The following is a 17,636-nucleotide window of genomic DNA, read 5'->3' as shown; positions in this document are numbered from 1 at the left end:
TCCCCTTGAAAATTCCTTAGTCAAAAGAAAGTTTAAAGCAGCAGACAGGCATTTGTTGAATCTTCTAAACTTGAACACCGGTATTCATCTATTTGCTAAACGTCATTTCCTTGCACCAGCCTGACACCGGGATGCGAATTTCTTTTTTCCAGTCAACTTGTGCATGCGGAAAGTTACGGTGCTCTGATTGTGAGAATATCTTATTTCCTATGTTTAGCGGAAATTTGCTGCTTTCTAATCTAATCTAACCTAACCTAACGTACAGCGCAAATAAGATATTCTCACAGTCAGAGCACCGTAACTTTCCAACAGCCAATCAGAAAGCAAGAAGTGAGCCCGCATTCACAAGTTGAGTGGAAAAAGAGAGAGCGCCACCGGCGATACACCGCACTACACCCAGTGTCAAATAATGCAGCGAACTGGACGGGGCTACTTTTACGAAAACTGACAGAACAGTCTTAAGACAAGAAATTGAACTAATTAGGAGTTAGCCTGTTTTGTTTCAATGCAAATTCATTTTTGTGCATTGATGAAGAGTCATGCCATCTCCTGTGTTAATACATACGGATAAGTAAGAAAGTGAACATTAATGTATTATGTTTCGTGTGGTAAGGTTTTGTATAATTGTTGATGTACGTTTTCTGTTTCAGGTGAACGGGATTATGCTGCAGGGAAGATGTCATCTAAACGCCTCAGCGATCATCAAGGGATTGCCAGGACCCGTCTTCAAAATCATCATCCTACGGTAGGAAAAATTGTTATTTTTTCTTGTATTTTGGCTGTTACAGTGATTGAACTAATAAGAACTGTTCAAAAGGGTCTCCGTATCTAAACGCACAGCCATGAAAACAGGCGGCTGGGCAGAATTGCGTTTGTGCCACATACGGCAATAAGCCTTTTCTATATTTTTAATTTGAAACTAAGGATGCCAATTTCAAGAGGGGTCGACTTGCCTTTTCCGTACTGCTTTTCACTACGCCACAAGCAAGGGCGCGGGCAGGGGGTGCAAGGGGGCACATGCCCTTTCCTCCCTGAGATTTCTGGAAAGAGTTAATGTAATTCGAATGCTGAAATTGTATCGATATTTCATGAAAATATTGTTTTCTGTGACTTACACGCCGTAAGTTACAGCAAGTATTATAATTATTATTTGCAGTAACCTTCGACACGTAAAAACATAGAGCAGAGGTACCATGAAGAACAGTAGATTAAGTGGTCTCTGATTTGATGTCTGTGCATTGTCAATAAGTAGCGGCTTCTGCCTATTCGCAGGTGCACACTCAAATAAATCTGTAATGCAAATCATCATTATTATACTTATTTATTGAACTCTATCTCCTTCGAAACATCAAGTGTTCCCACGCCGCTCCACCAAGAGAGATGGTGGAGAAGTCTGCGATCCGTGATACCAACCCACGTTGCAGGCCGCGATCGAGGCTGCAACACAATGGTGGTTTCGCTCGCTATGACGCTGTTGCAGCAGTCGCGTAGAGGACGCTGATTGGGTGTTTTTGCTTGAGCGCCGTGTGAGGGGAGGTTGCATCATTTAGGAAGGCTGTGAACGCAGCGATCTGTGTGCGAGCAAATGTAGTGTTGCAAACCCATTCCATTGGAGATCGTGTGACCCATACATCATCGGAAAATTGAGGGATTTTTTTTATGAAAGGAAAATTTCCATGGTATATTGTCCCGAGCATAACAGGGGAAGAAAAGGAGGAGAGGGCAACTGAAAATAAAACGGCTGTTTTAAGTATGCCTTTGCTTCGTGCATCTTGGTCAAAATAAACGGCCTCTGTGGTGCAGTAGCCGAATTATCAACCCGCGGGGAGGGAGCGTGCATCAAATAGTCAGCTGTTTTGCATTGTGTGGCTGTTACTGAGTTACAAAATTATTAAACGCTGTCAAAATGTTGTTCCTGTTTCAGTGCAAAGTGTTTGATTTCATGAATAGGGAAACTGTACATAGCGAAAGCAGACTTAACGTTATTGAATTTTTGGAGGGAAGTTTGCTACAAAGCCTGTAGCAACTGCAGTGATATATGGATACGGCGGAAGAGAAGGAAAATTCTGAAATACGATTACGAAGCAGGGCAGTGTGAACTTAGTGAGTACTGTTATTTGCTTTAACATTTATTATTATCTTGGTTTGCTTGGTTTGATCAGGCTGTCATTAGAAATAAACAACAGCTAGATACATTACAACTCCATGTGGTAGTTGGAGCGGCTTCTTTGGTGTACGCCAATGTTATTATTCTCCTTGTTCATTAATATCAGCAGAGCGGGGGAGGAAGTTTTAACGAAATATTTTGCAAATCGATAATAGTATTGATATTGTAGATCGGTATTTCTATGTTTTGAGTGATTTTGTCAGGTTATCGAATGTTGAATTACATACTGCGCAATAACATCGCTCTTCTCGTGATTGGCTGGATAATTTCCGAAATATTTGAAATTTGTAAAAAAAAACTTCCGTGTTAAAAAGATCATGAAATACGTATAACTCTGTCATAGCCCCATTTTCAGTGAAAGGTGATCAATATATTAAGCTTCATTTTGTACGCAAAAACTGGTGTGAGTATTTCACAGGGGTGGTATAGACTGAAGTGCACACCCATAGAGCGAGACCACGAGCCGCCACTGTACAATAAGTACAGAAAGATAAAGAGCTGTTCACCAACAAAGTGATGGATGCTTATGGAAAGGAAGCAAGGCGAATCCAGTTTCTATCTAAATACAAATAGATTCGAGACTGAACTTGTATACAACGCCAATTCAATTTGAATTTTATGATTTGTAAAGTAGTAGTAATAAGTTTCTATGACTGCCTCCCTGAGAATACAAGAACTATAGCATTGTGGTGCTCCAAAAGTTTAGCTGTGAGGCCTACAGATGCTTTCGACAGGTACCGCTAGCAAGATATATTCGCTTCCCATTGCCGTTGTCGGTCGTAGGTGAGCCCTGATTTCCATTTGAAGCGCGGGTGTTCCTGCGAGGTGACAAGTGGAGGGGAGGAGAAAATTGCGTCCAGCGCTCGCCTGTCACTTCAAAGCCCGCTGGGCGAGTGACGTCACGCACAGAAGGCGGGTGGAAGACACGTGCGGTGATCAAAGTTTTAAATGGCCTCTTCCCAGCCATTTTATGTGCCGCATTGTTAGTTACAAATTTTAAAAGAAATAGTATTCGCTCGTGTCTCAGGTTTAGGCATGGTTTTATTTACAAGAGCCGCAATCGTATCAGTCCACATTCTTTTCCTCTTCATACTAAAACGTTGGAGGTGTGTTTCAAAAGTTCGCGGACTGATATATTCCCATCTGCATTCCTCCTACCAGAATAATTGTGTTCGAACAGTCAATAAAAGCACTATTCTTTTTTCCGTTCATACTAAAACTCTGGAGATGTGTTCCAAAAGTTCCCGGACTGATATATTCCTATCTGCAGTCCTCCTTTCAGAATAATTACTGCTCTCTCGTTTTGTGATCACGAAATAACTGTAATCGTAGGTCTCAGAATGTGGTCAGTGTGCACGATTACATAATGCACTGTGACTTGAATCATAAGATTAACAAAAGTTTGTTTTGCGCGTAGTTTATGCTTATATTGGCCAATCGAGACTGGACCTACAGTTTAAAGTGTGCTCTGACCCGAACCACTGTGCTGTGTTTCCGCACCGGGCGATAGAGGTCTCTGATTACAATGCACGGCCTACAGCACCATCACATGGTAGTATATTTTAAAATTGATATTCTTGTCTGACTGCGACGCGAGAGACCCGCGTTCGATTCCTGGGATTGGTGATGTAAAGTCGGAATTTTTCCGACCTCGTCCCCGCAAAAAGCGGCTCAAGGACTGAGGGGTAAAGCGCCAGGAGCATGGTGCTCATCACATCACCTCCAGAATGGCCGATATCGAGAATGTGTGGGACCCTAGCCCCACATCCCCTAAATGTGCCTTCATGGCACGGTGCTATATGCACCAGGAACTTTACCTTTTATCTGATACGCCACTGCCTTTGTCGCAGATATTTGTCCCGTACAATGGGATCCACGAGTATTAACGTGCAAATAGTCCATGACTATTTTCATAAATTTTTCTCTTACATCCTATGTCCTTTTAAGCGGTGGAGTTTTATGTATGCTGGTGCAGAAATTTTCGACAGCTTATTTTGAGTTTTCTTTTAATTCTTGAAGCTCTTATTGGGTCAAATTAAGTGCGCGTACACTTCGATGAACAATTTGCACGGTAATACTCATGGATCCCACTGTACAGTAAAGTTCCGTAAGAAAAACATCTGTGAAATATAAAACTTTGCTAACAGTTTCATACATCGGAGACACATTTCTTCATTTCTACACAAGAAGCTACTTACGGAAATGAGTTTCTCCAAGGTTTACAACGTTCGTCGAGGTATTTTCTTTCATCGTGGAATATATTTGACCGGGAAATCATGTATTTTTCAAGAGAAATATCTCGCCGACGCACATTTGCCGTTGCTTTCATTTGCTTGCCCTACGACAACCGGATGCTGCGTACGTTTGATTACGTAAGCCCCTGTCAGTATTTCAAACCCGCCCTCTTTTTACTTTGCTTGCCTAACGTAACGTAACCTAACCTTATCGGAAATGGTTCGTGGGGCTATCCCTGAATAGTTCGTGGGGCTATCTGTCAGCTACCCGGGTTATCCGTCAGCTACCCGTGCATAATGTATAATTTCGACCGGTGACGAACACGATAGTAGGTATTTTTTGGTGAAGAAGGTTGAAACACTGCATACCCACAACTTGAGTCAAGATGTGCCCGCCATATTGTGTGTTCCGGAAGCGAAGAAAGGAATAAAAAAAAAGGCACTCAGAATGTGAAAAATTGAGTTTGTTTTCGTGTAAAATGCATAATGGCACCTTGAACTATGTTCCGCAATACACAATTGATAAGTACGAACCATGCGAAACACACAATATGCGATTTTAATGTGTCTCCGATCTATGAAACTAGTACCCAAACTTTTATCCTGTGGAAAATTTAACTTCTCGCCACGTTCAAAGCAACGTAGTCCCAATCTATGGAATTGCTGGGGAAAACAATTGAGAGTGCGGCGCCAAAATTCCTTTCCTTCCCTTTATGTAACAGAGCATGTCAAAGTTGCAGCCGGGGTGGATCTATTACGTAACTTTTAATTATCTTCAATACGCCGAAGGTTCGACTTCTGCAAGTAGTTCGGAAATCTACCAACAGATGGCAGCGCCGCAGCGGTCTAGAATTCTGTTGCATCGATAAGCATTCCTGATGTGCGAGTCAACCGAATGTAGCATTCATCATTTCAACTGCCTGAAATGATCATATCCTAGAGATTACATTGATTTAGTTTAATGCATAATTTTTGTACAAATATTTCGTGTTAGAGGCAGACGAAAAGGTGACCAAGCCATTGGAAGGTGAAGTACACTAAACGTATTGTGTTCTTGTATTTTTTGTGCATTATTGTAAGGTGTTTTTCAAGGTTTATTAAATTCTGGCCCAAGATAGGTTAAATGCATTTCCAACGCGTATCACGAGTCCAAAGTACTCAGTAGCGCAACTACAGAAGGGGCAGGGGGCATTAGCCCTCCCAACTTTCGACGGAAAACGATTTTAGGGTGGGGCAAGGGGGTGCAAACATTGACAGCCAAGGACACCTGTAGGGGCACGGAGGGGCATTTGCCCTCCTCGATTTCAAATTGTATGCAAATAAAAAAAAACATTCGTAAAATTTTCATTTATCATGAATTTTCTGTCTTTCAAAAATACAGTTTGTGTGCTTGTTTTCCATTATTAATGTGAAATTGAACGTTTTGGAAAAAAAAATATTTCAAATCGTTTGTTCCAACGCAAATGCTTTAGCACAGACTTCTAACCCCTTTTTTGCGTAATTTACGAGAAAGATAACATCTTTGATACTCATATTATAATAATAATAATAATAATAATAATAACTTTTATCCTTATACTTGTCCACCCCAGACAAGAATTCGTGGTTACGCCTCTGCAAGTACTACCTCCAAATGGCATATTCTTACCAGAACATAGTTTCTGACAAGGGTTGATAATGTAGTGTAAGTTTTATTATTTTTCTGAGACATTTTGTATTATTGTTCCTTGTTTTCCAACTCTTCCTGATTCATTACAAAATACTCATTCAGTACTGTATCTGATACTTTAGGTAATGAAATAAATTTACAGCGGGATGGTAGAAAAAGTGCCATACGTGTAATTTTTATAATAATTAATTACTAATTTTGTAATAGTTCCGAGCACTGCTTAGGGAACATATCTACACGAATTTCGGCAATCATTGTCACACGAAATTAGAACCTTCCGTTGACCAGCGGGAATTAATGTAGAAGTAAATCTGAACCTTAGTAGAATGTATTTGGGGACTATTTTAATGCTAAGAGAACCAAACCTGATCTGCCTAACCTAACCACGTAAGCATATATTGAACAAAATCTTAAGTAAAACTGCGCAGTATTTGTTAACAGACGTAAATGTAAATCGATCCATGTAAGAATTGCATTCGTAGCATGATGAAATCTCAATGAAACAAAAGGAACTTGGGCCTTGCACAGTGATTCGCATTTATTTATATTGATCTCGGTCTTGTGTCCAGTCTCGAAATATACATTGCATACAGTGCGCTACGAACCGTCGGAAGAACGGAATTTTATCCTGAGAATGTGCAACCACGTAGCCCTGACAATTATAGTTGAAGTCCTGACTCGAACGCCACAGTACTTCAAACAAAGCAGAAAGATCAGTTTCCCTCTGACAACCTTGTCAAGTCCACGTGGAGCACAGTAGATCCTCCCCTCAAACCTTTCCTACCAATAGCGTCCGTTTTAGGAACTGACAGTACTTGTCAAGTCCACGTGGAGTAAATGCAATGTTGCCAATTCAGTTTCTTTAGAGATTTCGTAACTCGAGGTTGCGGTTGCGTTATCTTTCTTGAGTTGTGTTACTGTGCTGTGTTATTTGGGAGTGAATTAATGGATGTCTAAACACTGCAGGCAAAGTGACAAGAAAAACTGGCTTCTTTTAGAAACTGACTACCCGGCGTTGCCTGCGTATTTATTTATTCCAATCTTGTATTAGACAGGAAAATAATGGATTCTAACTATAGTGTAAAATGTAACTAATTTCAAATGTGATCGTGAATGTCACCAATTAGCTTTGCGACTCCGAAAACTATGGATTCGACACTAATCTAGGTCATTTGTGGCATTTTATTTTTCACCCCCCCCCCCCATGCCGGTAGGTGATGAACTTGGAGTTGAACCGCATTGGGAGTGTCACGAAAACTATGGCTTCCATTCGCAACACAGCCTGAATGTTAGACAACCCGAGAAACACTATCGTTGTGCGGATTGCATAGTCTCACGGATGTCGGTTTGTGCGGAATTTAATATCGGTGGTTCTCGATTATTTGTACATGTCAGCCCTTCACACCCCACCCCTAGGGGTGCCTTACCCCCACATTGTCTCTTTCCAGGTTGCAAGTCATATGTGTACCAAGTTTGGTTGAAATTGCTCCAGCCGTTCGAGAGTTATGCCGGAACAAACAAATATACACACACACACATACATTCATTTTTATATATATAGAAGATGCCAATGACTAAAACTCAGTTATAATTTCTCTGCGTTGTACAGTGACTGGCAATAAAGCTGGTTTCCCTCCAAGGCGTTGTGTGTTGCCTAACACTACGGCGAGAGGTGGGTTTTTGTAGCAAGTTTTAAATCGCAAGTTCTGCCGCCGCCGTAGTTATGCAATACACACAACGCCTGGCAGGGAAACGAGTGTTTCAGGATTTACGTGTCCCGTTTTTATTGCTGGTGGCTGTACAATACACTTTTGTCTGTGGCCGCGGCGGTGTCATGCTCTCGCCATTGAAGACCCCGGGTTCGGGTCCCGTTGAGGGCATACCCACGGGTACGCACGCGCTTCTTTTCCACCCGTCTGTTTCGCGTAGTGGGTATTTACCCGAGCATTAATTCTAACCGCGAATTGGTCAACGTATTGATTTTAGAAATGGCGGGTGGAGTGCTCATCGTCTGGGAGACAGTGGCGGTCTCTGACCCACGGGAACCGGGGGAGCGGGTTCAATCGGAGAATGTGTCCGAGCAAGTTTTGTTTCACGCACGGGATGATCTATGACGGTTTCATAGAATACTTAGCCGCTTTACAGTCGTTTCAGATAATCGTAGCGACGAGAATGGACAGTGGCGGATCTGGAATTGCACTTGGAAGGGGTATATATTTTAGCCCTCTTCTCCATTGGCCCGTCCTACCGACCACTGTGGTGGAGTGGTTAATTCAGCGCGCTAACACGCTACTGGTCAAGGATTCGAATCCTCGCATGGGTGTTCTTTGTGAGTTTCCGTTCATCAATTTCATCACTCATCCACATCTCCCCGATTAACCAAAAGAGACAGAAACGCCAAGTGAATCGATATCTCTGGAACTACTATAGCTATATAGAAGCCACGGTGAGGGCGTCTGCCTACCACGCGGGAGACCTGGGTTCGATTCCCGTGTGGGTAGTCTAACGTCGGAATAAAGCTGCTCTGAGGCTCATCCAGACTCAACTAAATAAGTACCGGGGGAGTAAAGGCGGCCGGAGCGTGGTGCTGATCACATCATCCTTACATGAACGGGGAGCTTTACCTACTGTAGATAGAAACATGAAATATGTTGGAGAGAAACCTTTAATATCAGGGATTTATTCAGAACTTTCCATCTGACACGATGTAGCTACGTTCGTATTTATGTGGTGTAAACGTAAAAATAAAGCCAACATAACCAAAATTTGGACCTTTTGAAACGTTTTAAGGGGTGTTGATTAAATTTGGGGGATAGGATTGGGGTGTGGGTCAGTGTCTTATATATACACAATATATATTACTACAACGAGAAATGTATTGGATTGATGCATAATTTCGTAGCGTTTGGTTCGGGTATGGCAACACTGCGGTGTCAGGAGTTGGTTTTTCGTTAAACGTTAATCATTTGGAGTGACATTATTGTCCATGTGAATACGCCTTGAATTTTGCAGATTTGAAGGAAGTTAGTGCTATTTGTGCATAAAAATATGGAGTGCAAAGTACAATAAAACGGACATTTCCGACACTCTCTTCTGTTTAAATTTAACAGAGGCACAAAGTCAGGGGAAGCGATGGAAACATTTGTGCCATGTACGCTGAAAATGTCATTAAGAAAATGGTTTTGTCGTTTCAAACATAGCAACTTTGACTTGAGTGATACTGCATGTTCAGGATGACCATCCAGCTTTGATGTTAAAACGCTTTAATCCATGAAAGATCCACGCCAGTCAAAGCGAGAATTGGTAAATGTGTACATGAATTTTGCCATCACTAATTACTTTTATTGCCAACAACTCGGATGCCTTGCGCCCGCAATTCAACCAAAACTACCAGGAAGTGTTTCTGCAACATGATAATGCACGCCCACACTCCGCTAATAAGGTTTGTCTACACCCCCCTTACTCACCCGATCTTGCGCCCGCTCTATTCAACAGTCTTCATGGATAAAAAAGTGCTCCCGAAACTTGAGTTGACGATGTCTTTAACTACGAATCAGATGATTTCTTAAGGCTTGGAATCGAGAAACAGCCCAAGCGTTGGTAGACAGTCACAGGCAATAATGGAGAGTATACTACTAATACGTTTGTCTTCTGTTCATCTCAAATAAGTATCAAATACGTGTATAATAATAAAAAAAAGCTTTTTCTACAGTGATTAAAAAACTCTACCAACTTATGCATCAACCCAATATTTGGCCTGGTTGGTATAAAGATCAGCGTAACGCTGTGTAAATTGGAATATTCAATTTATATCTTCTCGTTGAGAATTCTAAAAATACACAATGTAATAAAGACTTTGTCTTCAGTTTCAGTTGTGGTGAACGGCTGTTCAATCACTGATATTTTCATAGGTGAGGTCGTTTCATTCATACTAAACCCTTGAAATAGCGTGAGTATTTAATGGATCAGTCTTCTCGGCGGTCAGTGCTTCCAACTTCCATTAGGTAATTGAACCAGAAAATCGATGGCTGATTCAAGCCCAGTTCAGCTTTGTTCATTATGTGTTGTGTTCAGCTGCCAGCAGAAGTCTCTGAACAAAAGCGCCTTATCGTAGGCTTCCCGCTCAACGGCAGGTTTTGTGCCGTTGCATATAGAGCAAGGCGTAATTTCATTCTGGGTGGCTTCCTTTCTCGTATGCCTGACGCTTATAAAGCCAGCCATAAAGATATTAGAGGACAATTTGTTCAGCTTCTGTCTTTATTTTGACGCCTACTTAAACGGATGAGAAATTGCTATTGGGTTTTCAATATCTTTATCTTTTTTAATGTGTCGTGTTTGTTCTGTGAAGACACCTTCACACCTTGCACTTTTAACATTTCTCAGATGACTCTTTACACCCCTATTTTTAACTTTAAGGTAAGGGATTTAGATGACGGAATATTTCCTGTTATACTTAGAAGGGCGCAAAATGACTATGTGCCTAAGCACCCAAAAATTTTAAGTGAATCAATCAATATTACTTTCGTTACATAGCACGCAATTTGTGAAAGATCGTCATAATAAAAGCAGTAAAGCAGGTCATTGAATACTTTTCAATATAGGGACATAACGGATAACTCTTTCAGACACCTACATTCCAGCCCTCTTCTGGTGCTTGGCATGCAGCCGGAATAATCCTCTGTAGCAATTGTATTGTTCATATGTTTCCGTCCCTTCATCCCCATCTTCGCGATTAGCCAAAATGGCAGAATAACGACGTAAAATAACCTAATTCAACCAATCAATTTCTCAGTATACTCTGCGAGTCTTGTTGACAGTGTGGTCGGGTTTAAATCATCATCCCCCGTTAAAGCACCTCTCAGACAATTTGAAGAGCGATCATGTTAGGTACAGGCTGTGTAATTTCTTCTGCCTTATGACTGGTATTTATAGGAATGGTGGTAATGTCCATCAAGTTCTCTTCTCCATTGCACATGCTTGTCTAGATTCTTAAGTACCCGTCACGTTCTTGTGACTCCTATATATTCAGCATGTCCGCACAAAGTTTCACAACATAAATCACCCAATAACCTATGTGACTCTTTCTAGGTAACTCTTTTCTATTTAACTCCTTTTGAGCTTACGAACCCTCGAAAAATTTAATGTTATCTTGAGTTCTGCAACCACACTGCACAGGTTGGTAACATTCTAGTATAAGGGAAACTGGTTTCTTCAAATTTACAGGAGAAAGTACTTACGGAAATAATTTTCTGTAGCGTTGTGGAAGTTCGTGAATGTAGTTTTGATCCATTTTAATCCGAAAACATGTTGTTTTCTGCGAAAATCTCTGTCCTGACACGCTGTTTCTGCTGCCGCCATTTGCTTTCTGCACGAGAGTACAATGTTCCGTGTGTTAAGATGACGCAACCCCAAAGTCAGTGTTTCAGCCTCGCCGTGTTTTCACTAGAACATGACGTGTCGAGTATTTTTTTATTTTTTTTATTTTTAACTATGCTTGCCTAACGTAAGTTAACCTAACCTAACCTTACGGAAAATGGTTTTTGGGGCTAACGTCAATGGTTTGTGGGGCTAACGTCAATGGTTTGTGGGGCTAACGTCAATGGTTTGCGACGTATTAGCATAATTTTAAATCCGGGCACGAAAGTAGGTGTTTTCCGGTGAACGAGGTTGCAACACTACATAAATCGACAAAACACTCGCATAACGCGCCCTGAACCAGTACGACTATCGCCCGCCATAATGTGTTACAGAATCGAAATAACAAGTAACAGTAAGTACTCGGAAATGTAAGAAATAGACATTATCTTAGTTAGAAATGCATTATTTCACCTTTGGAAATGTTCCGCATTCCAAAATAGTACGTTAGCAATGTAAAAAACGGCGAAATATATGATTTATAGGTGTTTCCCTTATACTATAATAGTACCCACAGGTTTGCAATTGTTACTAACTTTGTGGTTACTATAAACAAAATATATAACTTACCTGTAAATAATCAGGCAGATATCCGTTTGGTATGTGTGAAGAAAACTCACCTAAAGTAAATTTGTATAAGATGAAGTCTTCAAACATATCAAAGTGTCTGATAATAACACTCGGTATCGTCTCAATGTTCGTTTCTTTCTCGTCTCGGTTTTTACAAGGCCACTTTGTAATGCCCTGGGCATTACACTGTGATTCGTTGTTGTTTAGTTGAAAAGTTGCGTTGGTTCGACTTTTTAATTTGGCAAATATTTATGATGTCATAGACAACTAGTGTCAGATGGACAGATAAACTAGTCTTGATGTACCAGGACCTGGCAACATTTAACGAACTGAAAGATTTATCAGCAAGCTCAAGTCACGATAGCGACGTGTTAATTGTGGCAGAAAAATGTCGAAAATAATTGTAATATGTAGTTTAAAGTTTATTTGATTGCTGTTAAGTATGTGTTTTCAAAAATATACCTTACATTAAGGTGAAATAGTAAGTTTTCATTTCCCACGCGTGGTGATTACAAGTGTCTTTTGACAACGACATGAGGAGCGAAGGGGAAAATTCCACATTAGACTGAAAGGTGCGTAACAACCTCGTCTTGAATTTCGAAACGAGAACAAGGTTGGTATCTTCCTTACGCTGATTCTTTCTTTGTATTTGATTTGTTTAGTATTGCAGCTGTGGAGGACTGTTTTCTGATCTTTAGTCGTTCGAATCAAAACTGCTGCACGCACCACGGAAGATGCTCTACTAACATCAGAAGTACAGTCAGACATTTCTGGGTTTTAACAATCTCGATGCGATAGCTACATCCCAGAAATGTCCACGACCGTACAACGCGTTCTTTAATGAATCATATCTGTGTGCACAACTTTTCCCCTCTTCGAGTAATGACCCTCGTCGTCCCCATTTAACCGTGAGTTTATGCTTTACGTTCACTGTATGCACAGATAGATTAATCGATACTGGACCTACAGTTTAAAGTGGAATCCGAACCATCGTGTGGCTCTACGGGTATCGAAGTCGTGACTCATTTATCATAGTGTTGACAAAAGAGCTGTTATGGAATCCGGAAAACACACTTTAAAATTCTCCCCCTTTTCGGACAAGAGGCAATAACGCGATGCAAGGCTGTTTTCAGGAGACAGTGCAGTCACGAACACTTATGGGCTGTAACAATCCCATTAACTTTCAATGTAATCGTTACAACCCGAATCTGTCCATGACTGTACAGTAACGGACAGTTCTGGATTGTAACAGCACCATATACTTTCAAAGGGAATGCTACAACCCAGAAGTGTACGTGACTGTACAAGCTGTAGGAACTCCAGCATGCTTTTCATTAAGTCCCTGAGAACGGAAAATTCCTCCTGTCTGCATCGTTGGCACTCATTTGCAACACTGAAATTACGCCTTCATCTGTATGCAACACGCCAACCATGGATGTAGTGCGGTTTTGCCTGCGACAAAAGGCCACGGAGAACCTTGCAGGATTTTCATCAGGTGATTTATTAGGGACTTCCAGCGATAAATGTTCCATTTTGGCCGTAATTAAGTACGGGCCTGGTTTTAGCAAGATGTCATGTTCCCGGGGCAACGGTGCAGGTGGTGTTAATGAAACATTGAACTTTGTTGACCGCGTTCGGCGCAAGGTCATAGAAGTTGCGTGAAAATTTAACGATGTTGCTTCATCGCTACCTCCGCGCCACTTTCATTTTTGATGCGAGTTTCCAAGTTTCTGAAGACATCATCTACGGAGGCTTCAGTAAGTCTCCCTCCCACAACCCTCTTCCTTCTGGGTAACCCTGTGTCGTGCATTTCTGGCCTTTAGACATCATTAAGACTATATTCATTAAATGTCGTTAATTAGGTGATATCTTGAGATGCTTTAAACACTTGTCTTCGAGTCGTTGCATTTCAGTAACAAATGCTTTTGTCATGTCAAACTCATGCTTCATGTCTCAAAAGGTTTACGAAACCTTGATGCGGATAATACAGTGCCAGAGGAAGGCAAATGGAAAACTTGCCTAATGGCTTAGTGGTAAAGGTATTGCCTTGTAATCTATAGGTTCTGAGTTCCAAACCCGGTGCACAGTAGCTCGGATCAAATTTTAAAATGTAGGTCCAGTGCATCCAACTATTCTTACTGCTCGGTTCACTTCAGTCAAAATCTGAACGCTATTTACCTGACATTCATACCTCTGTACAGCTTTGTATATGCCCGTACCAGTCTGTAGTAAGAACAGGTTTTCTGCTACTCGGCTGCTTCTCTTCGCCCGTACTCATTAGACAGTAAGAACAGGTTTTCTGTTACTCGGCGGCTTTCTCTTCGCCCCGTACCCACTTGGCAGTAAGAACAGGTTTTCTGCTACTCGACTGCTTTCACTTCGTCTGTAGTCACTTGGCAGTAGGAACAGGTTTTCTGCTACTCGGCGGCTTCCTCTTCGCCCCATACCCACTTGGCAGTAAGAACAGGTTTTCTGCTACTCGACTGCTTTCTCTTCGTGTGTACCCACCCGGCAGTAAGAACAGGTTTTCTGCTACTCGAGTGCTTTCTCTTCGTCCGTACCCACCCGGCAGTAAGAACAGGTTTTCTGCTACTCCACTGCTTTCTCTTCGCCCGTACCCACCCGGCAGTAAGAACAGGTTTTCTTCTACTCGACTGCTTTCACTTCGTCTGTAGTCACTTGGCAGTAGGAACAGGTTTTCTGCTACTCGGCGGCTTCCTCTTCGCCCCGTACCCACTTGCCAGTAGGAACAGGTTTTTTGCTACTCGTCTGCTTCTCTTCGCCCGTACTCATTAGGCAGTAAGAACAGGTTTTCTGCTACTCGACTGCTTCTCTTCGCCCGTACTCATTAGGCAATAAGAACAGGTTTTTTGCTACTCGTCTGCTTCTCTTCGCCCGTACTCATTAGGCAGTAAGAACAGGTTTTCTGTTACTCGGCGGCTTTCTCTTCGCCCCGTACCCACTTGGCAGTAAGAACAGGTTTTCTGCTACTCGACTGCTTTCACTTCGTCTGTAGTCACTTGGCAGTAGGAACAGGTTTTCTGCTACTCGGCGGCTTCCTCTTCGCCCCATACCCACTTGGCAGTAAGAACAGGTTTTCTGCTACTCGACTGCTTTCTCTTCGTGTGTACCCACCCGGCAGTAAGAACAGGTTTTCTGCTACTCGAGTGCTTTCTCTTCGCCCGTACCCACCCGGCAGTAAGAACAGGTTTTCTTCTACTCGACTGCTTTCACTTCGTCTGTACTCACTTGGCAGTAAGAACAGGGTTTTCTGTTACTCGGCTGCTTCTCCTCGCCCGTACTCATTAGGCAGTAAAAACAGGTATTCTGCTACTCGGCTTCTCTTCGCCCGTACTCATTAGGCAATAAGAACAGGTTTTCTGCTATTCGGCTGCTTATCTTCGCCCGTACTCATTAGGCAGTAAGAACAGGTTTTCTGCTACTCGACTTCTCTCTTCGCCCGTACTCACTAGGCAGTAAGAAAAGGTTTTCTGCTACTCGGCTGCTTCTCTTCGCCCGTACTCATTAGGCAATAAGAACAGGTTTTCTGCTATTCGGCTGCTTATCTTCGCCCGTACTCATTAGGCAGTAAGAACAGGTTTTCTGCTACTCGACTTCTCTCTTCGCCCGTACTCACTAGGCAGTAAGAAAAGGTTTTCTGCTACTCGGCTGCTTCTCTTCGCCCGTACTCATTAGGCAATAAGAACAGGTTTTCTGCTATTCGGCTGCTTATCTTCGCCCGTACTCATTAGGCAGTAAGAACAGGTTTTCTGCTACTCGACTTTTCTCTTCGCCCGTACTCACTAGGCAGTAAGAAAAGGTTTTCTGCTACTCGGCTGCTTCTCTTCGCCCGTACTCATTAGGCAATAAGAACAGGTTTTCTGCTATTCGGCTGCTTCTCTTCGCCCGTACTCATTAGGCATTAAGAACAGGTTTTCTGCTACTCGGCTTCTTTCTCTTCGTCTGCATCCACTTGGCACTAGGAACAGGTTTTCTGGTACTTTGCTTGTACTCACTCGGCAGTAAGACCAAGTTCTTCTACTCGATTTAATCCATTCAAGAGAGAGAGGCGAGTGCATGTCCGAAGTTTTTACTGCAGCCTAGAACACCCGTTCCACCTGCAGAATATCCGTTCTTTTATAGTCCGAACTCGCGGCATAGGTAGAGTTGGAGGGGAGAAATGGCATAAAACATGCCTTTCTCATTCCTAGCCAATAGTGGTTACACAGCAGGTTTTTCTTTCACGCGAGGAGAGAAGAAACCTTTATCCACCCATTCATGTTTTTTCTCTTTTTATTTTTAAGGGAGCCGTACGTGGCTTATCTTCGGATTGTGAATGTGTTCGGTGGAAAGAAAGAAAGTGCTTGCGCTTGAAGAGGCCTCTCTATTCAAGGGAATTCTGGGACGGATTCTGGTTGAGAGAGAAGCACAGTTTGGCGTGACGTGTGCACCGGAATTCATTCTCCTGATTTTAACAATAATGCCTTTTCTCACTGAATTATATGAGGGAAAACTCTCTCTACCCCCACACCCCCTATACGCCTTCATGGCGTGGTGCTATGCACAGGGGAACACTTTACCTTTACCTTTTTACCTATTTGCTGTTTAGTTTATTTTCGTACAGGAAAAATCGCTATTGAAGATACCTCACGGTGGAATATTAACTCCTGACCGTGTTTTGTGCAACGATCTTGAGTTGTAAAACACGAATATTTATATGCTGTTCAAAATGACCAGATTTTTGTTATTTAGGATCGCTGTTCTTCCACTTTGACCCGTTCGCGGCGATGTGGGTGAGTGATGATGAACTTGATGAAGGGACACTCACTACAACACCTATGCCCACACCGGGATTTGAACCCTGGAATTACGTTGGCGAGATGTGAAGTCTCACTCTTTAAACAAGGTGTCCCAGATTCGATACCAGGTGGAGGCACGGTGGTTCGGATCAACTATAAACTGTAGGCCCAGTCCCAATTAGTACATAAAGTCAACTAAAGACACACACACACACACACACATACACTACATAGCCAAAAGTCACTGGACACCCAATGCTGTCGGATCTCCCTTCCCTATTATTACATCAGGCTTGCCACTAAGTTCTTGTATATTGCTGGTGGAACAGTTCATAGGTGGTTTTCGGTCGAGTGGATCTTGCACGCAACCGACACGCCAGTTCATCCCAGAGATGTTATGGAGTTGAAGTCGGGGCTTTGAGCGGGCCAGGTAAGCACATCCACCTTATTTTCCTAAAACCACGATGCAATGGAACCTGCTTTATGGGCAGAGGCATTATCGTGCTGATAAAGAAAAGGACCCATTCCAAACTCTTGCCGCAGTGTGGGCAGGATGCTATTGTTTAAATAACAGGTCAATCCCAAACCAGGAAAACATCCCCAGATCATGTCACTACCGCCACGTTTACTTTGGTGTCCAGTGACTTTTGGCTATGTAGTGTATATATTGTATACACACAGTGGTGCAAACACATTGGACACTGGAACAATGCAGGAACCTCCCGTCTCGGAGTGGTTAGCACATCGCGCTACGACGCCAGGGGTCCTGGGTTCGAATCCTG

The 17,636-nt window shown here is 42.4% G+C and overlaps 1 protein-coding gene across 5 annotated transcripts in view; it reads left to right on the top strand.

The window, feature by feature from the left end:
* The window catches only part of LOC145981803 (multiple PDZ domain protein-like), a 963,820-nt gene that overhangs the window by 799,296 nt on the left and 146,888 nt on the right, over positions 1-17,636 (top strand). For all 5 annotated transcript variants that reach the window (XM_083115230.1, XM_083115226.1, XM_083115228.1 and 2 more), the window contains one exon: positions 651-745. In XM_083115230.1, coding sequence (XP_082971356.1) covers positions 651-745 — 95 coding nt within the window. The remainder of the gene's footprint in view (positions 1-650; positions 746-17,636) is intronic.

The sequence above is a fragment of the Lepisma saccharinum genome, chromosome 30 (genome assembly GCF_977018435.1).
Source record: "Lepisma saccharinum chromosome 30, izLepSacc3.1, whole genome shotgun sequence".
Taxonomy (NCBI): domain Eukaryota; kingdom Metazoa; phylum Arthropoda; class Insecta; order Zygentoma; family Lepismatidae; genus Lepisma; species Lepisma saccharinum.
Note: the sequence above shows the minus strand (reverse complement) of the source record. Positions and strands in the feature narration are given on the sequence as shown.